We start from the raw sequence: 23408 nt of genomic DNA on the forward strand, positions 1-23408 counted from the left end.
GCTGATCAGGGAATGGTGCTGCTGAGCACACCTCCCACACCCTCGGGATGGAAAGGGTTTGTCCCTACCTCCAGTGCACAGCAGCGTGGGGCTCTGGCTGACAGGAGCTTGTACTCCTCCCAGCACTCTTGTGTCATCCATGGCCCCCTGCAGTGGCACCTCAGAAATCACTGCTTGCTTTTTCATTCATTAAATTAATCATGTAGCTACAAAGGGACTGATGTACTCACAGAAAAGATCTAACCAAAAAGATACATGTACTCTATTTAAAATAAATAGAATTATTTTAAATAAAAGTCAAGTTCCTTGGGCTTCAAAAGCAATGACACCCACCCACCTCCCCCCAGAGATGGCTGTGAATCTGCTAAAAAGCACTAACTCACTTTGTTCCAAGAAATCAGGTGTAGTTTTGATAGATAAATAACTGAAGTTTGCAAGAAGCATTAGCACAAAGCATTTTTAGGTTTATTTAAATAAAAATTATAATTTATACAAGACTTTTTAAACAAACAAGATTTTCTTAAAAAATGTACAGGGCAAATAATTTCATTATTTCAATTATTCATACAGTATAAGTCTTCTGTCGAACAAAAGTTACACTGATAATGAATTATTTACAATTTCAAAATATAGACTCAAACTTCAGACATAAAAATTTTCACATCCATTATATTTCAATGATTAGTAGAAATTAAACATCTGCCAAAATGTACAGAGTTCAATAAAAACTACCAATGTTTTCAAACAGGTTTAAGTAGCCAAAAAACAGGTACATCCTTTCATCTCTTCACAGTCGGGTAAAATTCCTTTTCTCTTCGTCTGCAGAACGAGGGTAGAGTTTTGCTGCTGGCATCCTGTGTGATGTTGCTACTAATAAATAGCTTGTTTCATTCAATCTTGCCTCAAAAAAGATCCAGTGCACAGAAAGGCATGATTTCATATTTCAGCTTGTTTCGCTTTTGAATTTAAATGGTCAGTGATAAAGAATTAGTCAGTTTTCATCTCCCTTTTCAAATTGTCTTTAAAAGGGACTCAAACTAACCAATGAACTTCTAAAGAAGTTAAATCCAATTACACGTGAATGATCCAGACATCCACAGACATGAACAGAATTGCAAATATAAACAGCAATCAGACAGACAGAATGACAAGAACATCACTTGCAGCTATTTAAAGCACTTTACATTAAGTGTTCCGACCCAGCCTGTTTCTGAAGTGCACCAGGCTGTACTGCAAAACTGAGCAGGAAGATTGGAATTTAAGGTGGGAGCTTCAGTGTGATCACACAAGCGCAGGATACATTCACTCACTGCCCGTCCCCTCCTGCCCTCACGAGGGTGCAGCGGGGAGAAAAGCCCGAGCAAACACCCAAAGGTCACCTTCAGTCTCTGAAGTCAGGGACACCAGGGGAGCAGCTGTGCAGCAGGGAAACCGGATAACCCAATGTAAAGTGAAATTTGCAAAGTATGTACACAGATGTCTGTCAATTATATTACAACTCTATTAAAAAAAGCCAAACCAAAGAAATCCAGTCTGTTTTCTCTACTAGAACCAAGGTTGCATTGCAGTTTGCACTAGGTTTGCTGCTTTAAGGATCGCTAACTTTTAAGTTCACACTGCTAAAGCATGGATTCATTTCAAACATCAGCACATTAGATTTTATAAGACATTTCTAATTTCTTCATTCAGAAAATAAATTTTAAGAGTATATTGTACACACGAGGCATTTCAGTCTGGGAAAAGGATGATGATATCTTTTCTCCCTCTGGGAAGCCTAGGTATGGTTAATTGTCCTGGCACCAGCAGTATAGATCCTATAGCTCCTCCAGGAACCAGAAACTAGGACAACCCTGTACACGAGGGTCACCAGTGAAGGGTGGGAGGGGGAGGAGGTAATAAGTGCAAGTCAACTGATTTCCTACTGAAACTGCTGTTATGATCAGAGTGAAGGTATAAATTACACTTGAAAAATGATACAAAAATAAGAAAAAGAGCATGCTCTCTGTAAAAAATATAGTTTTCTGTTTCTTCAAAAAAAAAAAAAGGATAACCTTAACACACATCCAAGGGATTTTCTTCTTAAGACAAAATGAATGAATCTGATTAAGATTTATATAACATTAAGCTATTTTAACGCCTATTTTTTAGCTGCACTTGCTATTCAAGGAAGATTCTAGACAAAATGCCAAATTATAATATGTAGCAATTACAAAAAAGGTATTACATTTTAAAGTAGTTTTGATGAGAAAGATTTAAGATCAATAATTTTTTCTTAAACACATAACCTGAATGTGTGAAGTCATGAAACCATAAATTGTCAAGCTACATCCACTTTAAATGGTGGCAAAATGGATTTCCCACCAGTTCACTTGTATTTGAAGTTTCCAGGCCCTGAGTTACAGCATACCAAGGGTGGCCTTAGAAACGCACCCATTTTTCAGGTCACGTACAGACATGTTCCAGTGCTACTCTAAAGTCAGAACTTGAAAACTGCATTTTAACCATTACAGTGGTTTCCTCCCCTTTCTTGCTTACATTTCCACCCAGGGCATACCCCATCAGTGTTTCACTTTACAATACCCAAACAAATTATGATATTCAACACTACTGCTTCATATAAAATTTGTATTAATTCTCATATCCTACCTTTTCATGGCCAGACCAAAATAAGGTTTGTACAGTTTGACCTCCTCCTTCTTCATTACTCCTGTACTTATTGACACACTTCAAGTTAAAACTGTGCTAAGAGTTAAACACACTTTGGTGTTCGCTACCCCTCTCCCTCCTTCATTTTACCCTTTGCCTTACAAAGAAAGGAAATTCCTGTTAAAAAAAAAAAAAAAACAGAGAAAAAAATCCATGAAATTAAGTCTCATTTTACATAAGAATTTGCATCTCCATTGCTTTTTTTTAGGGCCATTCATATAATGTCTGGAGACATCTATGCTACTCAACTCAAAAGACATAGCAAAGGAAAAGACACTCTGGAAGGCTTGGCATAACTCCTACTGTGCTTTCATGAAAATGCAAATAAAACTCTAAACCTCTCAGATGGGTGCTATTATATAGAGTATAAAAGCTCTCTAATATTAAAGACAAAGGTCAATATGTGCTTTGCTGCTAGACAGGCCTGAGAGAGTTTAGAGGAGCGCAGCCTTCCTGTTTTACCTGGCAGTTGGGTTTATTTGTTATTAAAATTTAGTTCTGCAAGGGGGAAGACAGAAGCACACCAACGCTACTCAAATTATGCTTTGAGAGGAACTAGTGCTTTCAGTTGCTATATTATAGCATAATTTTATCACAAGGTAACTCAAGAAAAGAGCCAAATTAAAAAAGATCACATCTGAGTTTAGTTTAATCCTTCCCAGCTCCCCAACACAAAAGCCTTCAAGTCTTTAATGCATTAACATACAAACGCCTTGTACATGCAACATGTACAACAGCTGAGCCCTTCTAGGACAAGTACCTATAGAAATATAATTATAAGATGCCTAACATTTTAGGAACAACATTTTGGTGCCCTCTTTTATAAAAAGTATCTGCCTGCCTTCCATCCTCTTGCTTTGGTTAATGAGGAAAGGAAGATATAGTTACAAACTTTCTCCTCCAGTTCACTGTACAAGTAATTTAAACATCTCTAGCAGGAAAAATTGAAGTTAACCAAATGAGTAAAACATCCTTCTGCAATGCAAAAATTAGCAAGGAGGAGTTATTTTAAATGCAGTTGTACGTATGGAAATACTAAGAAGCTAATACTTCCTTGGTGTTGCCATCAGTTTTAATAAAGGACCTAATTAAAAACTCCAAGCTGAAGAAGGTGACTTCAGGCTGCTGCAGTCATCATTCTCACATCTCAGGGAAAAACAAAAAAGATAAAGGGAAAAATGAATCCCTAGTGACATCAGTGGAGATAAAGGGATCAATCTGTTCTATAGTCAGGTCTCCGAGCATCTTCCCAGCTTTTAATGTCAGTAAATAAACATTAAAAGTGCTTAATGTGCAAGGCTAATAGTGATGATAGCACTTTCACTGTTTTCATTTGGTTTTTTTGTCTTTTTTTACAAAAACCTTAAAAACAAACATGAAGGCATATATAAAATACACTTGGTTTATGTAACAGATAGAATATAAACCACCAGACAAGAAAAATTATTGCAAAATAGATGAGGATGTTCATTTTTTCACTACCAAGTCATACAAGAAGGAAGTTTCCTTTAGCTCTTCCAAGATAAGACACTAGCTTTCAGTGCTGGATGATGCAGATGTTATTTTCATGTATTGGCTGAAAATTGCCTCAAAAGCTTCATCTCTGTGTACCATGGCACCAAACACCAAAGGCTAAATGACAAAAAAAAACACATCGTGTCAGTCCACAAAGAAAAAGAATTTCCTCTAGGTATATTTTTTTCAAGTCACTAGGAAGAGATTAATTGTGATAGAAATGCATTGATAAAGACAAAATAATCTTTTTCTCTATTAAATCCTTGACCATGAAATTTTTTCATTTCCTTAAAAACTTCATCTGAGAGTCAGGCCCTCCCACCTCAAAGCCTCCTCCCCCATGGATACTCTCAAGCCAACAGCTTTCTGTTTCAGACTGCATAGCAGACTGCATGCTCCAGATAGAGGGTGCTGGGGAAAAGCTTTCTGAAGCATCAGAGTAAAACACTCCAGATGCACTAGACCAAGCTGAATATTTAATTCATTAAAATTTTGAAGACAAACATACTGAATAATAGACAAGGGAATTTTTTTTAAAAGAAAAAAAGCCAGCCACTGGAATAAGGGGATAAAAAAGCCTTGATGCTGGTGCTAACCAGAGGAGGAAAAGAAGGTAAGAAATCCAATACAGCAATACAGATACACCCAGCTACTTACTTTCTGTGTAGATGGTGTTGATACAGCAATCCCCATCCCTGATCCCGGGAGAACAGAGAGCACTTTATACTAAAAAAAAGCAAAAAAAAAGCCACACACAAAGACATAAGATACCTTCTGTACTGAACAACTGCAAAAGGTGCTGCAGAGGTTACACAATCCATTGCTGGCCTGTCCTCCCAGCCATGACTAAGAGACCTCCAGTAAAAGCAGGATGAAGCCAGCTGCCATTCTCTGGAGCCTCATTCTCCTGGACTTGCTGGGTACATCCTCACCTGGACAGCCAGGACCCTTCTCTCCCCTTCCTCCCAGGAGCTGCTGGAAGCAGCCCCAGCCCCACTGTGAGCATCAGTCCTGCCCCAGCCCACGGAGGCGGCCGGATGGGGCGGGCAGGGCACGTGTGACATGGGCCTGAGTGCACCACCCACAGCTTCCCCTAGAGGTGACATCTACAGGTGACATCCACCCACTCTCTGGAGGAACAGCAAGCAGATCAGAAAAAGCTGCTTTTTCAAAATCAGGTAGAAAGCAGGGTATCACAGAGCCACAGCACCATTAAGGTAGAAAAAGAGCTCCCACCTTTAACTGAACACCGCCACGTCAACTAAACCATAGCACCCAGTGCCACACATGGATTGCTTGCTTGTTTTTTTACAAAGTCCAAAAAGATAAGAAGGAATACAGTTGGCTGAATTTGGGAGTACTCACAGGGAGAAAGTGACATGCAAGTCAGACCTGGGTTTCCCACCTCCAAATAAAACCACAGTACTTTTTTATGCTTGACTGCATGATCCCTGTCTCATCTTCATTAAAAACAACACAGATGCAAAAGAAACTTTATGACAGTAAAGGCGTACTGAACAACAAAGTAAGTTGAAGCATGATGTTTGAAAGCCATTAATATGAATTATTAATTCCAGTAGGAATGTTCAATTTGAGCATAAGCTGTCTGCTTTACAGACATGTCACAGAAATAGAAGGAATTAATTTGAAAATCTGGATGTACTTATGCAGTAATAGACACCAGACTGAGGTGCTTCTTTGCTCAACATCATTTAATCTGTGGTAAGGATGCAGCAGAAAGCAAGGGTGTCTGTGTTCAAGATAGGGACAAGTTCAGAAAGGGTAACAAAAAATATGTTAAAGGACAGAGAGACTGGTGCAAGGCACCAGTAAAGCCATTAGTAACCACAGGCTGATAAACCTCAACCAGAGGAAGGACAACACTGCCCTTGCTATGTTTCCAACCTTCCATTTCTTACCTCTGTTACTGATGGGCCCCAACTAGATGAAACTCCAGTCCATCCCAGTCTGGCTATTCTAATGATCTACCTTTCTCCACTGACAACAATCCTGCCTCCCTCTAAGGCACCTACTTTTAAGATGGTGCATCTATCAATATTCACACCCAAACTGAAGTTAGTAAAACACAATTCCTACTACCACTAGATCTTCTAAAGGCCTACACGGCTCTGGTCAACACTGGAGTTAGTAAACAACATAACTTAAATTAAAAAAAAAAATGTCGGAGTGTAAGAGTTTAGTAAACTAGTTTGTCTTCATGCTTAGAGCAAGTTTGCTTGTGCTGATTCTAAAAAAACAGTTCTGTGAAACATTCATAATCAAAGAATGACATTCCACTTATACAAATTATCAGTGGCATGCTTTTCCAAAATAACGAAAGCACAAATGCAAAACATGACTAGCTGAACAGAAAACCAGTTTTCTCCCCTATTTACAACCCCAACCAGACATACCTTCTGGATATCTGTTATGTCCGACAGCTTTATAACTTTATTTCTTTTTGATGAACCGGATTTTGAGCTTTCAAAGCACAAGTAACTGAAAACAAGAAAAAAAAGGCCTCATTTTGATAGAGTGTTTTAAAATAAATTTCTAAAATATCCTCTTGTCTCTTCTGAAGTTTGAAATCTCACAAGTTAAAATAACTTTTAAAATAAAAAAAGACATTCAGTTCAGTTATGGCTTCTAATTTAGTGCAAACATTTATAAATTCTAGCAGCTGGCTGGTGTGTCTGAAAGCCCAGAACATACAGTATGCATACACACAACAATTCTTGTATTTCTATCACTGCACTGAATGGTTAAACCTGACAAGCATTTTAAAGACATACAAGGGACATATATCCTTAAACAGCTGAAATACCAAATGTCAAAAGGCTTATACGTCTTTCACCATCCTAAAAGAAGATTAACGAGAAACACTGTGTTAGTTTCATGTTATTGTGCTGCAGACAAAAGCTCAGATTTCTAAACACTGAAGAGCAGCCTCCATTACTAGGTGACATTGCATACAGATGAGCTTTACTTCCTTTCATTACACTCCAAAGGAATTTCAGTGCACGACCCAAACAGTAATGACCATAGCTATTCAGTCCTGGGAGGCTGGGAGGTAAGTAAGGAAATTTTAAAAAACAACCACTCACCCATAAAAATTTGAATCCAAGGCTTATTTTTCAGTTTTCTTTTTTGTTGCTGTTATTTCAAGGAAGCTAGACATTCAGCTTGCTTGAAAAAAAGCCCAAACTAAGAGTATTTGTCAAACAGCTATTGATCACAATTTTCAAAGTTGACTTAGGTTTTAGGTTTCTATTCTACTATCTATACAGTTAGTATGTTATCCACATCAAGAGCTGCAGCTTCTAATAGTTGTCTGTACAGAGCTATTTTGCATTCCTATGAAAGCCTTTCCAAGGCAAAATCTCATCTGTTAAGCATAGCCACACACCAGGTTCAGCTCTCCCTCTCCTGTGATGCCTCACTGAGGTTGCAAAGCACCTTGAAATGTCATTTTTGTTTCAAAACATTATTAAAAGACCCTTTTTAGATTCAAACACTTTAATGTCTTGAATTTCCCTCCTCAGAAAGGTGTGGAGAGTAATGACTCACTTTTCTGTGACATAAAGAACTCCATTCCTGATGTAGTCTGTGGGCATCTTCCGATCCCTGTTGATCAAGCAACAGCGCCAGCCATTTTCACACACTGAAAAAGGCATAACAAGAAATCTGACTTTAAGAAAAAGAAAGAGACTGGCACTATCCCCAACAGCCTTCTCATACAATAGAAAACACTGAAGATTAAACTTTAGCTACCTAAAACTAAAAGTCCTTAGAAAGATAAGCCTAAATCTTGTGTTCTAGACACCATAACATCTGTTTTAACACTAATTTTGAAAAAAAAGAAAATAAAACCACCCACACAATTATTCCCTTTAACTTGACTACTGGATTTGCATAACCATAAAAGGAACACCAGGCTGTGCACTCTTTCCAAGAGCTGCAAGAGTATGGAATGAAAGAGACCACCTCCATTCATTCTAATTTAAAGCAAGACCTTTAAATCAAAAGCTTACACCTACACAATGCACAGAAAAGGAATTCAACTTTAAATTATCCTTGGTTTTTTACAAAATATTCTACTAATGTAGCCTTCCACGCGGCATCATACCTGGCAAAGGACGTTCATTCTCTGGCAGGTTAAAAACTTCATGGAAATTTCCTCTCTTGGTGGTATGAAAACGACTTGTGTCTTCATCTTTGCTTATTCCAGTGGGGGCACTTGAGCCCACGTAATTCCTGGAGGTTGCTGTTTGAAGCTGCAGAAAAAGAAAGACGATTCCAAAATCTGAGCAGCAACATTTAAGCTACACTCTCAAAAATAATTTAGCTAACTACTCTTTCTAAAATAAAATTAAAATCTATAATGCAACAATTTTCATTAACTACTTCCATAGATTAACTTCAGACTAGTGCACTATGCTGCTGCTAGAGCACAAGCCTCTAATATGTACCTGAACACAACCTTTCAAAGTGCTGCCCTTTGATGGACACACTTTGCTGGGGTGAAGCACACGGTGCTAAATGTACCTATCTTAAAATACCATTTTTCTACAGAAAAGGCTATGTCTCATTAGATACAGTTTAGTCACTGCAAACAGCTACAATGATTGTAACTAGTGGGATTACTAACAGACACTATATTATCAGTACTTGGCTTGTTTTCAAGAGATAAACAAAGTTATTACTGCACAAAAGAAGTTAGAAAGAAAAAAGAGGAAAAAAAAAGCCACACAGAACTGCATAAGCTCATTATGAATACAAATGCTGGAAATGAAAGGAAGTTTTCCACACTATGATCCATACCTTTTCATGCCCTGACAGCTAGCAGGAAAAGAAACAAACAACACAAATGTGACAGTGACAAAAGAAAAAAAGTGAAACCTATTTAACATTATAATACACAGAATAAAACATGAACTGAGTGGCACTGCAAGATTTTGCTCACAAACCAAAAGACTACACACAATGAATGCAATTAAAAAAGAGTTACGAGTGGTTAGAGCACACCAGTTCAATTTATTCAGGTTGCACTAGAAGCAGTGATCTTTTCTGTGCTTTGAAGTTGCACTGAATTTTGAGAGTGTTGACACATAAAACAAAATCTGAATGGTTGCTGGCATCCTTGGGAAGGAAAAAAAGTAGTATGGATTGCCTAAAACCATAGTACTTGAGTAAAATCTACTTTTAAACAGAGATTAAAAGTCACTGGAGACTGCTCTGGCAACAAGCCTCACTCCTGGAAGGACAGCAGGCAGTTTCTTTTGGACAGCTTGCCTGCACTTCCATTTTCATCTTGGTGGGGCACCACATGATTCCAAGAGCTGGCACTAGCAGCTCTGCTCTTAGCCCAGCCACGGACATGCAGTTAAACAACTGGCAAACTGACAACATGCAAGCTCAGGACTAAGCTCTTCTTCTGTAAAGGCCCAATGCTGCTGAAGGCCAAGCAGCCTTCAGCTGCTTTTTTGTTACTCTGCACTAAATTGGCAGCACTCAACACGTCACAGGATTTACACACTAAGAAAAGAAATCCAAAGCAAATGAAAACTTGTGAACTGCAACTGCTATCTAGAAACCAGACTGACAAAATGGGCACAGCAGAAGGCATTTGCCATCCACCTTTTTAGGGTACCTGTAAGACAATGATGCCTCAGGGGAAAAAAATAAAGGAAGTTAATGTGGAAAGCAAATGGCTGATGGTAAGTAATATCACTTCTGCAGTGCTGACTCCCTGGAACCAAGGAAAATAACAGCTTCTTCAACTATCTGTGTGCAACTGAAGATGAAAAGAATTTTCTGAAGGCCTTTTTAGACAAGCTATTTGGCTGCACATGCACACAACCAGGTGAAGCACCATGGCCCAAAATATAAAAATGATCAAAGCAAGAGGTCTAATGCTCTTTGTGCTGGAATAAGGACTATTTCTGCTCTCTGCAACACTGCTTCCTTCCTACCTGCTATATAAAGAGATTAAAAAAATGGAGTTAAAACTTCAGTACCATTACCCATCTGGTGGTTGAAAATATGAGTAGTTCTGCCCTTACTTCTAGTCCTGCCTAACACATGCAAATGTTTCCTCTCACCACTCAGGCTTGAGACAATCAATGGCCAATTGCTAAGAGAAAAGCATTTCCATAAGCCTTAAATCGAACTGGAAGTGATTGGATTTGTAATGCTGGAAGAGTCCTGATTGTCTAAAAACGTCACCAGCAACCTGGAGGTATTCCTTTTCACCTGATCTGCCATCAGCTTTTGACATACAACCTTTACCCATCAGATACTGCTGTCAGGACTGCTCTCTAAGGACACAAGGTCAGAGTGTGGCACAGGCAATTAATATTGCATTGTGTCTAAGTTTACTCTGCCTTGTACACTGCTTAGTAATAAGAAGCCAAAGCAAATGTACACATGCTGGCACTACATGTTTTGGGCTATGCCTTTCCTATGAAAAAAAAATTTAAAAGCCTCTTTTGTTTTTACCTTTTAGTACAAAAATCTATTTTTCATACTATGAGGTTTGCAGAAATCAGTCAAGGGGTAAGAAAGTTTCTCTAAAATTACTGAGATAAAGTTAATGTTTTCAAAGGCATTTGGAAGCAGGTAATGCAGTCTGCACATCCTTTCCAGGAAGACAGGCCAAGGCCACTGAGCCAGACCTGGTAGTACAAAAACCCTGTCTCTACGTGCAAAACTAAAGTCATGAAGAAAAGCCAAAAGGAATCGTTACTCTGTAAGTTAATGGGCTCAAGTTCAACAATTCAGAATCTTTCCACCTCTAAGGCAGATTAGAGAGACTCAGCAATATGATGTCACAACTACCACAGTATGTGAAAGATAACCTGTGAGAAGCACAGAAGCTTTTGAGATCATCTTCTGCAAGCAAGAGAAATACAGGCCATGGATGGCTTCATCCAAGTGCTTATTTACCCATCTCATCCCTTGGAAAACAGGAACAGAAGACTCACTTTCTGTAAGAAACTGTCTTTGTCCACTTCCTTCTGAAATATTCAATTGTGCTGCAGTTATTTTACCACCCTCTGCTCCACCATCCCCCAAACCCCAGATTTCCTCTAAACAACTGAGGGTTCACATCTTATCCCTTTTACTCTCCAGCTGTATACCCAGGCTGAATTACTGCTCAGTACTGTGCATTTCAGACAGTACTCAGAAACTCTATAAATGCAATTAGATATTGTGCTAAGAAGCATTAAGCAAATGCTAAAATGGCATTTGACTCAAGGTTTACTACAATTATTTTAATTTTTAAATGAACAAACATTGACAAATCCAGGGATATGGAAAACCCTGACTCAGTTACCATATCAGGCCCTAAAAGGATTTACCAAGATGCACAAAACACAATACTTAGTGATTTAACTATGACATTTAATAAAAAAGAAAATGTATTGCTGGAGTATGACATGAAGTCATTTATCACCACTATGCTAAAAGGTCAGCTAATACAAATAACCATGAGACATCATGTCTAAATATGTAAACTATCTTACTAACTTTGTTAGTGATTATCCCATTAGAAGCTGCATATTATACTAAAGCCTTTATCCATTTTTTTAACTGCACTTCAATTTAAGTAAGTATGTAAATTTCAACTGAAAAAGGATGTCTAAGAATAGAGAAAGCGGATACAAAAAGACTGTATCTGACAACAGAATTACACAGAATGTAGATTAAAGAAATTGGTATGAATATGGATGGTGTTATATTTGTGTGTTTAGCTTCATGATTCACAGTATATCTATGGATACATACAATTTTTGATAACTGATTCCTTTCATACAAGAAACAGAATTCATAGAAGAACTGTAAATCTTGAAAATAATAAAAAAAGGGATATTACAATCAACTAACATTGATTGTAAGGATTTAATTAACCTTCTCTTTAATGTGCTCTAGTCACTGGAGGAAAGGAAAAGGGAGAAAGAGATCTGATTTTCAGAGGCTGAGAACATAGGGACAAAAAGATTCATTACCCTTACCCGTCTCGACACTGTAGCATTAGATCTTTCTTTGAGCTGAGGATCTGTCAGGAGACTTATCCAGATGATATAAGGAGTATCATACTTAGCTCTTAGTCTGGGGCATCGTTTGAAGATAAAATCAATAAGGAAAAACTTGACTCCAGCATAGAGTCCTGAAAAAAAGGTCACTTCAGTTTGAATGCTGAAGAGGCATTAAGAACATCACTGTTTTGATCAAATTTTCAAAGTTCACAAATGAAACAGAATTCTGTATATTTAAACACATTGTTAAAACCATTCTCCTAGCTTTACTATTTTGTTATTCTTCTTCCAACACCAGAAAATTATTTTTCTTTCCTTCCCATCCCCAGTTCTTTTAAATATTTACATAGCCACTATTATGCAGAAGAACATTTGAATAATTCAAACATATGTTCCTTATTACCAGAAGCATTCTGAAAACATTAGATACTACCAAAACAAAAAAACACACCAGAGCATTCAACTATGCAGCTCCTGCAAGAATTTTAATGGCAACAGAGGGCTCTCATGTACTACATAAAACTCTATCTTCCAGGCCCAACTTTTATCTTATACAAGTTATTTCCTTGCATTCTGCCACTCAATATGGGCTTAAAATACTCTCTCAAAACTTTACTGAGTGCAATTCAGATCTCCTGAGAGTCAAATAATTATTCCTCACACATCTAAATTCAATTGCTGTGTCAAGCAAACCTACATTTAAGTTCAAGCTAACAAAATCTGAAGTTCAGTGCCACTAAAAGTAATGCTCATTTGATTACATCATGACTTTAATGGAAAAAACTACAGTTCTTGGTTCCCAGTACAGGGCTTCATACCTTAGCAAGGAGTCTCATGATATAGTGAGAACCCTCTTCTCAATTCCCAGCTGAGACAGTATCTGTACAGACCCACCCAGTCTGTTCCTTCTGTCTAGCCCATCCTCTAAGTTTTACCAGTAATCCCACTAATACTTTTATTTTTTTCCTACATTGTCATTTTCATGCCTCCTGTGCCATGCCACATATTTCATCTACAAGGATGTATGAGCAAAAAACCCTCAACACACAGGATCTTCTAGAAGAGCCTGGAGCTCACAGTCTGAGAAGTTCTGCTAACAGCTCATCATAGTCTTCTTCTCTTCAAGAAGCAAAAGCATTATCCAGTCTTTTCCTATTATACACTGAGACGGTTTTCTAAATGGTCATGACAAACGATGCCAAGCACAATACTTTAGAAAATACTTTAGAACACTGCATGATTTATTAATGCAGGTTTTCTCTCTTAAACTCTAAAATTCTCCCTCTAAAGATCATGTAAGTTTTAACCATTAAGTCGAGACCGTAACAGGTGAATTATTTATTGTGTTTACCCAATGCAAGCCCAATAATCCTGTAGGGCAAAAAGCAGGATGCAATAAAAGCTGCCCACAGAGCAATGTAGAGCTTCTGTGTTATTTCTGGCTGGACCCACATGAACAAGCTGAAAACAAAAAAGAAGCAAAATTTTATTACCAGTGTTACAGATATTGGTCAAGTCTTGTTTTAAAAGGGAAGAAAACCTCCCATCAGATAACTTACTTTTTAAATTTCTCCAGTATGTCTGCCATCTTGCCAAAAAGGTTCTGCATAAGAAGCAAGAGAATTAAAACCAAGTCCTGCGTTGTTTTGGGTTCTTTTTGTCCACATAATGAAAACAAATAGGTTTCTGACTTTCTTGGTAAGCAATTCCCAGAAGTGACTTTTTTTTAAACTAATTTTTAGCCATTTATGTACTTCATAACTGAGTAAATACAGAACAGAATAGCAATACATGATGACTTCTGCCTCATTTAACGTTGCTCTGTAACTTCTGATTGAGCCTTACAAGTGGAGAAACCATTTGATCCCACTGTCATGACTGCAAAGCATTTACATTATTGCAAATATTTTAAATAAGGCTGTTAATCTAAGAGTAAAGAGCTCCTGTTAGTAGGTAACAGAACCGAAGGTCTCTTCAGACATTCTGAGTACTGAAATTACAGGAAGTGGTAACTGAGTTCATCAAAAGAACTATTAGCTTCTTGGAAACAGACCATTATCGGGTTTTATAATAAACCATTGGAGACAGCAGATTTCAACTAATTCCAACAAATGGGGAGGCAACAGACCCCTGCTCAGGACTCAGGCCATATTCTCTTAGCAATCCTTACTGTCAGAGCACCTGAAAATTTCACCTTCCCAATAAATTTCCAAAGGTGTTCATACAAACATGCACCACCCCCAGCAGAAGGAAGGAGCTGAGCAGCCACAGTTAGTAGGGAAGGTTAAACCCCTTCTGACAGCAGCACATCATCAAGCATGGCACAAGGCTGCAGTTCAACTGGATGGTGCAGTCACTCAGCTGCTACCTCATCCAACTCAGGGAGCTGGGAGAAAACCTTCCTTCAGTCTCTCCAACACCAGCAGATTTCAAGGCTTGGAGGGGGTGGAGTTTTTTAAAATATGCTGCTTTAGAGATAAGTGCAAACTGCTGAATTAACACAGCTAAACAGACCACAGTCTTCAGCTATATCTTAAAGGAACAGAGTCTCCTACATCAGTTTATGACTAGCAGATTTGTGATATGGAACCACACTCCAGTACATTTTGAAGATTCATCACCCAATCTACATTATCAGAAGGTTATATGATATATAAGGTAGAAAACTGTGAGAAGTTGCTTCTGTTCCCCTCCAGACCTTGCTCAGAGCTGCAGTCAGAGAACCTTAACCCATTCTCTGAAGCATCATGCCATTTCAGAAAGTCCAGGAATCTTACTGAGATCTCCACTGCTCACAGGTGAAGCTCCCTTTGCAAGAGAAGTATTTCTTTTTTAAGCATTTGTTTTCACATGCTGCATAACAACCTCCTTTGACCACTTGGAGCATGAACCCCATTGCTCCCAAGGAGGCAGCCAGAGAGCAGCACAGTACCTGAGCCTTCTGAGCCACATCCAGAACAAGCTGGAACTTTTCAGACACAGTCAAGTCCTCTTTTGGGTGCTCCTTAGGCAAGAAAGACACAATACATTGATTTGCAGCTCAGATAAAATCTATTTTGCAAAACTTGTCAGAACAAGGTGATCCCTCAACATTCTTAGCAATATTCATCTCACTTTTAATAGTCTCTACATTTACCATTTTCCTCCCTTGTTTCAGAGCTATTTTTTATGACTTTCAGTGCTGGTTATTTTTAGTTTTCAATGCTTTGGGGGGCTCAGGGTAGACTTTATAACTATCTGAAAGGAAGTTGTAATGAGGTGGGGGGGGATTCAGTCTTCTCTCCCAGGGAACAAGTGACAGATCAAGAGGAAATGGCCTCAAACTTTGCCAGGGGAGATGTAGATTGGCTATTCAGAAAGATTTGTTCTTTAAAAGGGTTGTCAAGCCTTGAAACAGGCTGCCCAGGGAAGTGGAGTCACTATTCCAGGAAGTATTAAAATGACACTTAGATCTGTCACTTAGGGATGTGTACCCAGACCCAGTATGGGGCTGGCAATGCTGAATTAACAGATGGACTCAATGTTCTTAAAGAAAACAGAATGCAAGACTTCTTGAAGATCCCACAGGACCTAATTTGTCCCAAGCTGATAAATTAAAATTCATTTCAGAAATGTGTTTTAAGTTTGGAATATTTGAGGGTGAAGCATCTGAACCCAAGAGTGCTATTAACTAAAGATTTTTAAATTACAAGAGAAAAAAAAAATATAGTGTCTTCACTTGCAGCTCTTCCTTCCTTTCCAGCTACCCACACAAACACAGAGGAGGGTTTAAAGGTGCAATTTTTTCTGCAGGCATACAGGTGACGCTGATCAAAGACCTACCATCTGTTCAGAAACTTCAGGCACAATGCTCCACTGTATTCTCCAACCCCTAGGAATGATGGAAATAGTTAAAGAGCAAGAACTCTATCCATCAACATGGCTTATTTGTAAAAGGTTAAAAAGCAGTTTTCCGCAATAAGCAGTTATGGCTTAAAAGCAAATAATATAATCCCCAAATTAACAAAGAACCCACAACATAACAGAAGCACAAGTGGCCAATAACAGCCAGCTTTAAAAATATTATTTAAATAGATACTAAACAGAATTGCTACTTGTGGGTTTTACAACAAAGCTTAATGGTGTACATGGAGTAAGGACTAGGAATATTTTTCTCTTATTTTTTCATGTGAAGAAAATTACATCAACTTATTCAGAAGTCTATTTGCTACCAGCAATTTCCAGGGAATACAATGTCAAACAGAAAGTATCAGTTAAGAAGTCAGAAAAGTAGTTTACAACATGCACATTAAGGTCCTCTACATCATTTTAAGGTGCTTTAAAAAAAAAAATCACCCAGACTTAATTTTTAGGAGAGATTGACATTACAATTGGAAAATACTTTGGATAAAGTATTTCAAGAGCTATGGAAAAAGGCAAAACTGCCTTTTAGGCCTAGGTGAACATTCTCTGCTGGGAAAAACAGCAAGCTTCAATATTGAAGGAGATGTTCTTCAAGTACTCTAAACATTGCAGAATTAGAAATATTAGAATCTAGTGTGCTGAGGGATTTGTCTGAGAGCATGCAACATTGTTTATGATACAAGCCACAGGATACAAAGATAATTTCCCAATAATAGTAAAAGATTATAGAAACTGAGCAATGACATTTAGGACATTTGAGTTTGAGTTTCCCTGTGTTAAATGTAACTCACAGTATTAGAAAAGTTAGCAGTTTATAACTCAGTGCAAGGATAACAAAACATCATTCAAACAAAGCATTACTTAAGAGAGTAAGCTAGTATTTGTGCAAATACCTGGCTATGAGGTAATTTAGGGACAACCTCAAAATTGCTAAAAATAAGAACATAGGAATGGCCCAGCCATGCCATACAGCATTGATGTAAATCTGCAGATTAAGAAGAAAAACAAAGAAAGAGATGCGGATTACAAACTGGGGAACAGTGAGTTACCTGAAATACTACTTCCCACTGTGCTCTTGGGCTCAAAACCATGTAATTCATATTAAAAAAAATTAATAAATTTTAGCCACTCTGTAATTGACAACGGCCCCACATTCAGGAATGCAAAATCAAAACTAAGAATGAACCAGATCTCCAGAGATGACACTTCACTAGTTCTCAGCTGCCTCAGAGAGAGAATTGAGTATTTTCAACACTACAATCACTTGAAGGGGTAGGAGGAAAAAAGAGAGGTAAACCCTCAAGTCTGTGAATCTGCTACATGATCATGATACGGCCAGCAATGGCACAGAAGCCACGGTATAGAAGTGGAGGTACAGCAACTAGCCCCATACTGGGCAACAGGATAAACTCTCACTCTATTATTTCAGGTCAATTCAATCCCACATTTTTACCAAGACTAAAAAGATTGCAGGAAAACAGGTTTTATTTTATGTATAAAGTACAAACACAAAAAGCTTCAAAAGGTATTCTGTACCCAGCTTCTGAAAACAGACACTACAGTCTCTCTGTGAGAGACACTAGGGTTTCTACTGATAACCACAAAGTGAAACATTGCTCTGGCTCCCAGGTCCCAGAGCTTTCAAAAAAAAAAAAAACAGCTCAAGTTTCTTCTTTCAGTTTTTATCTGAAATATGGGCTTACCAGGTGAGGCAAGAGAAATTCAGCAGATATGGAGAAGGGACAGACAGAGGGCACTGTGAGGGAAGTCTCCTCCTCAATATTCATTCAGCTGTGCCATGTAAAATAGCAGAAGGTCTATAACTTACAGGGAGTTACTATTTAACAAAAAGGTGTGTGACATTTTCACCACACAGCTACTGCCAATTCCTTTGACAGAAATTAGTTTCACACACACTATGACCAAAAGAATTTAGATAATTTAATTAAAAATAGGAAGAAGGAAAACAAACCAAAACTCCACTAGATACTTATGTCTCTTGGCATCCAAAGCTCATTAAGATGGCATAGAAATGCCTGAACATAGCTCACAGACCTGATGTTTGCACAGTGAATCCTACTGAAATAAAAGCATTTTCCCTCTCATCAGTATGATCCCATCAAATGGCAAAGAGCCCTGATGGGGACAATAGCTTCACATCAAATGTAGCCACTATCAGCAGTTCAGCCCTAGACAGGAAGAAACTTTGCAGAGGCTGAAGTAACCATTGAATTACTGGGTCTAGGAGACGAGAAACAATACCCAGATAGCTCCAAGTTATTTTAACAATTACAAAGCTATGCTACAAGAGACCCAGGAAACACAATTTAGCTGGTTTTATATATAACAGAAGTGACTACTACTGGTATTTTGTGTCAAATGAAATTACACTATTTGATTTGACTTGAACTGTATCATAACCCCTACTCAGATATGGCAGTTTCAAAGAATTTCAGCAAATAATGTATTTTTTCAAGTTCTTACTACTCCTGGAGGAGTAAGATAACTTACAATAAAGGCAATAGCAGAAGTGTAGATAGAATACCAATCTAATAAGGCAGAAAGATTCTTCACAAAATTTGTAACAGGTTTGGCACCTCTCTCTAAATGGAAGTTGAGAAAAAACACAGTATTAGAATTAGCTGGCAGTGGTTGAATCACTTGTAAATTACAAACAATCAAATTAGAAAACTACAGGAATATTCATGACATGTAATGATAAAAAGGCTTATCCAAATGAAAAAAAATTAAACCCACCAATGTAACTGAACAATTAAAGAATGTATTTCCAAAGAATGAAGTGTTATCCAAGACAAAGATTATGTCTCAACTCTTCAGTATAGACAAAGGAAAAAAAAGCCAACATCATTTATAAGGGTACCCTGGATGCTAAAAGCAGCTTGTTCTCAGCCATGTTCACACTACCCCAAAGACCACTGTACAGGTCAGTTTGTCTCACTGTAAAACAATGCACACTAACCTGACTGAATTTCAAGCCACCAAGGAACAACTTAGAATCACAGAATCATTTAGGTGGGAAAAGACCTTTATGATCATCATTGTGTTTGACCATTAACCCAGCATTGCCAAATCCACCACTAAACCATGCCCCTAAATCATTTTATCTGCAGAGCCTTCCTACCCACCATCATATCAACACTGCTATCCAAGTTGGTGTCATCTGCAAACTGACAGGGAGCACTCCATCCTGCTGTCCAGATCATTGATAAAGATACTAAACAGGACAGTCCAATACAGAGCCCTGGGGAACACCACTTGTGACCAGGTGGATGTGGCTCCATCCCCCACCACTCTCTGGGCCTGGCCATCAGCCAGTTTTTTACCCAGCAAAGGTACACCTGTCCAAGCCATGATCTTCAGGAGAATGCTGTGGGAAACAGCATCAAAGGCTTCACTACAGTCTAGGTAGCCCTCCCCTCACTTGCTGCTGCTTCACCAGCTAGATTAAAGCCAGGCTAGATCTCTTGGCTGTCTCTCTGCAGGACTCTATCCATAGCTAGCACTTTGCTGCTTACTCTTCCTAAGCCAAGCAACCCAGCAGATGACTCCCTGAAGAAGTCTGTGTGCCACCTCTGCAGACCTCTGGTCTTGCTGTCACTGCATGGGAGACTGACCTGGGCTGGGAGAGGCCCACGCACAGGAACACCCAGCCAGCAAGAGCAAGAGGAGCTCTTCTTCAGCTCCCTAAAAGCCTCTTATCCTTTACCCTCTTTCACTTCTTGGGAAAACTAGCTAGGGAACACAAGGAAACAGGAGAGGGCTGCTGCAAGACCAAGGCGCCTGGTGGACCACACCAGTTTTGCTTTTCCTGAGGAGAAGAATGATGATACCTCCTGCATAGAGAGTCTCAGAAGCTCTCACTCTCTTTTGCAGTAGAACTCACAACATTTCAATCATTCTTCAAGAGAGCCTCTGACCTGCTGTCCCAGTTAGTTTGGCTTGAGACTGAGCTATCCTAAACACACTTGCTATGTGAAGTAATTAAGCAACTAGCACTGGATTTCCTTAAGCATCAGCAGCACAACCAAAGCAGCAGATGAAGGAAGTGGAAGGGCACACCCTAGGCACTGGAAGAGCTCATGGACTCAAGTGCTGCTTCCATCTGCTCTGCTGCAGCAGCCTACACCAAGCCCACAGAGAGGATTAAGACTTGAAAGACTGGAAATCACTGGTGACAACATTCTGGAGAGCTCTGAGTCAGGCTCCTTGGACAACAGGGATCTAGATTTTGTGGCTAAAATCTACTGGAAATTAGGAACCATCCAAAATTTAACTTTAATACTATTTTTTAAAAGGTATTCTGAAGGCAATGCATGTATGCCACTGACAGCAAATCACAAGTATTGTTCCAAATGAAACCAGAACAAACACAACAAATAAAACACTGCTAAGTACTTACTTAATCTTCTCATATTTTCAGTCAACCTAAAAAATAATAGATAAAAGCAACTTGTTAAATAGACAACTAGTGCACACTTGCACAATTGTACATAGTACATTTGATCCTTGAAATACTCTTCACACTTACAAACTATAAGCTTTATTCTTGTCTGTTACAAAATGTGTTTCTACTAACACACTCTATCTTCCATCAGACTGAAAACTGAAGTTTAAAAGCTCTCCAGCCTAATTAAGACTTTGTTCACTGTTTCTGGGAGGCATATGACAAAACCTGGTAAATAATACAAATCTTATTTTATTCCAGACAGCAGATAAACTTAAAATCTCTTGTTTTGTCCAAAGCAGTCACAAAACTTTTGAGGTATTTCTGTACTTTTGGTGTTATTATTTGTTATTGAAACACTTGCTCAAACCATACAAAAGGTTGGTTTCCTTTAAAAGTTTCCTTTAAAAAGGAAAAAAAAAAGTGAGAAGAAAAGTAACTTGTAAAGGCACCAAGAATTTCTCAAAATGACATTAGGGATTTACCTTCTAGCACTAAGTGGCTCTTCTGTTTCCACTGTATTCTCTTCTGGCTGAAATCTGAAGTCCTCAATATACTCCCCAAATTTATCACAAAACCACTTATGGAGTCTTGAGGAGACTGTGTGAGAGCTCTTATCTATAAAAAAGAATCACTAAGTATCAGGATAATGCTAGAAGACATCCTTCTCCAATGCCAGCCCATTCCCACACACGGTGCTTTGTTGGGAAGCACACTTTGCACAGCCTCCCTGTCCTTCACCAACACTCTTTGTGGAAACTTGCAATTTACTTCTGCCATTGCACAGGAACCCAGCTGCATTTAATTGGTAAAATAAGACTAAAGGTGACTCCTGCATTGCTCTTAGGACAGTACATGGAAGCATCTTATTACCCAAAGTACAAAGAGTAACACATCCTAACAAACAGTAATTTTTAGCAAACACAGTAAAAACATTTTCTGGTTAAGAGACTTCTGTAAACAAAAGACTGACATAAATCTCCATGCTCCCTGTTGTGCTGAAGGGTCACCTTGAGAAAAGCAAGTGCAAAGCAAAACACTCCTGAGCAGAGAGCTGGACAACCACCTTGCAGCCACAGGGATTTGACAGGAAAGGGAGGTGGAAACATAAGCAAGATTCTGCTAGAGGCATTTTTACTTCCACTTTCCAACCACTGATAGTTCATAAAGATTGTGTCTGTGTGTCTTTATAGAGCTAAAAAAAAAAAAAAACAACACTGAGTTTCTTTTCCTCTAAAGTCAGCCTTCAGAAATTATGCTGCATATACCACTCTCTATATATGGAATATACAGTCACAATACTACCTGGGAAGTCTTACACAGCAAAATAATGAAGTGATGCACATTTTCTGTACATCAGTTTCAGTGGAAAAATAACATAACATGGGGGTACATGGAAATAAATTCAGGCTAAAAGCTTTAAGGCACTGCAAGTGAGAACAAAACAATCACCTGTAACAAAATTGTGGTCTAGAAGGAACAGAAAAACTACTTGGAAACATAGCTCAATACAGCAATGTCACAAAGAGGATACTGGTCATAATTACTCCATGACCAAATTTAGTACAGAATTCCATTAAATTAATATAAGATTAAACAGAGGCATGGAAGATTCATCAGCCAATTACAACAGCCAAAAAGATGCAATTAAGCTCATGAGAAAAAGCCACTGGAGCTCAGAAAATAGAATAAAACCATTTATTGATGATTTACAATGAAATCTAGAAAAACAAGGAATCTAGTGACTGTTTACATCTGGGACAACACTTCCATTTGTGAATAAAAATATGAAGTAGCTTCCCACATGCTAATACTTCAGAAAATACTGAGAAAGAAATTTTGACAAGAGGAAAAAAATGTCAGGTTGTAGCTAACATAACAGAAAGCATTGACACTACGGAAGTACAGGAGGGGAAATTTGAGATTTAGTCCACAGATTTAAAATCCTAAGTCTCAATCACAAGCTGTAGGAAGGGAAGTAAAAGTGTACTGAAAGACTGAGAATTTCGCTGTTGCCTTTCAGACATTAGTAGTTCATTATTTAAATCATAATTAGTATCAGCTTGAGAAATGTATATGGCAGTGTAGGTGTCCAACAATTAATAACTCTTAATCTTACTCCTTCTTCAGAACATCTCTTGTTTTAGACAAAGGAAGTAGTAATATGATTAGTGGCATAACAGACCTTCTGCAATTGAGAACAAAACAGAACATTTTTTCTACATATTACACCTGTTTTTCTGCTAAGTCAAGGATCAGCAAGGCATGCCAAAATGATGAAGTGAGCCAATAGGTTTCATTACATACCAAAAGGCCTTACAATACACAATAAATTCCTTGCTCTGGTATGCTAAGTCAACTACAAAACGTAAATGCAGAATCATGTACAGAGAGAGAAGTTGCTCGAATTGTCATTTATAATCAGCTTCTTCAGAAGCAAGATTTGATCTTCTAAGGATCTAAAAAAAAAAGAAAAAAATGCAACTGAACTAAAGTGTTGTTAGAGATCTGATCAAGCTCACCTGTTCCATTGGCTTGTGCCTGTGGCTTTGCAGGTTGCTGAGCCGCAGGCACCTCTTCTGCCCTACAAAGAAAACAGAAACAATGTGAAATGTTACAGAGGAAGAATTTATTCCCTTTTAGGTAAAGGAAACACCAGAACCTCCATGGTTTCCATAGCTGAGATTATACAACCATGACAAAAAAAAACCCAGCTTACGCCCTTTCACAAGACTCAAAATATTCATAGCACTTAGGATCCTGGGAAATAGCACCCACTG

General features: G+C 38.3%; 1 protein-coding gene across 5 annotated transcripts in view; it reads right to left on the minus strand.

Moving 5' to 3' along the window:
• Positions 1–443: 443 nt before the first annotated feature.
• Positions 444–23408, minus strand: part of GRAMD4 (GRAM domain containing 4) — a 75488-nt gene continuing 52523 nt past the window's right edge. For 4 of the 5 annotated variants that reach the window (XM_059847291.1, XM_059847293.1, XM_059847289.1 and 1 more), the window contains 16 exons: positions 23151–23212; positions 21114–21246; positions 20584–20609; positions 18675–18766; positions 17057–17148; positions 16083–16131; positions 15193–15264; positions 13820–13863; positions 13612–13721; positions 12237–12391; positions 11205–11237; positions 8348–8495; positions 7789–7882; positions 6636–6720; positions 4879–4947; positions 444–4338 (listed from right to left, as the gene is read on the minus strand). In XM_059847291.1, the coding sequence (XP_059703274.1) occupies positions 4237–4338; positions 4879–4947; positions 6636–6720; positions 7789–7882; positions 8348–8495; positions 11205–11237; positions 12237–12391; positions 13612–13721; positions 13820–13863; positions 15193–15264; positions 16083–16131; positions 17057–17148; positions 18675–18766; positions 20584–20609; positions 21114–21246; positions 23151–23212 (1366 nt within the window). In that variant the 3' untranslated portion in view covers positions 444–4236. The remainder of the gene's footprint in view (positions 4339–4878; positions 4948–6635; positions 6721–7788; positions 7883–8347; positions 8496–11204; positions 11238–12236; positions 12392–13611; positions 13722–13819; positions 13864–15192; positions 15265–16082; positions 16132–17056; positions 17149–18674; positions 18767–20583; positions 20610–21113; positions 21247–23150; positions 23213–23408) is intronic. The other variant, XM_059847290.1, reaches the window with a different exon arrangement.

This window comes from Haemorhous mexicanus, chromosome 5 (genome assembly GCF_027477595.1).
Source record: "Haemorhous mexicanus isolate bHaeMex1 chromosome 5, bHaeMex1.pri, whole genome shotgun sequence".
Taxonomy (NCBI): domain Eukaryota; kingdom Metazoa; phylum Chordata; class Aves; order Passeriformes; family Fringillidae; genus Haemorhous; species Haemorhous mexicanus.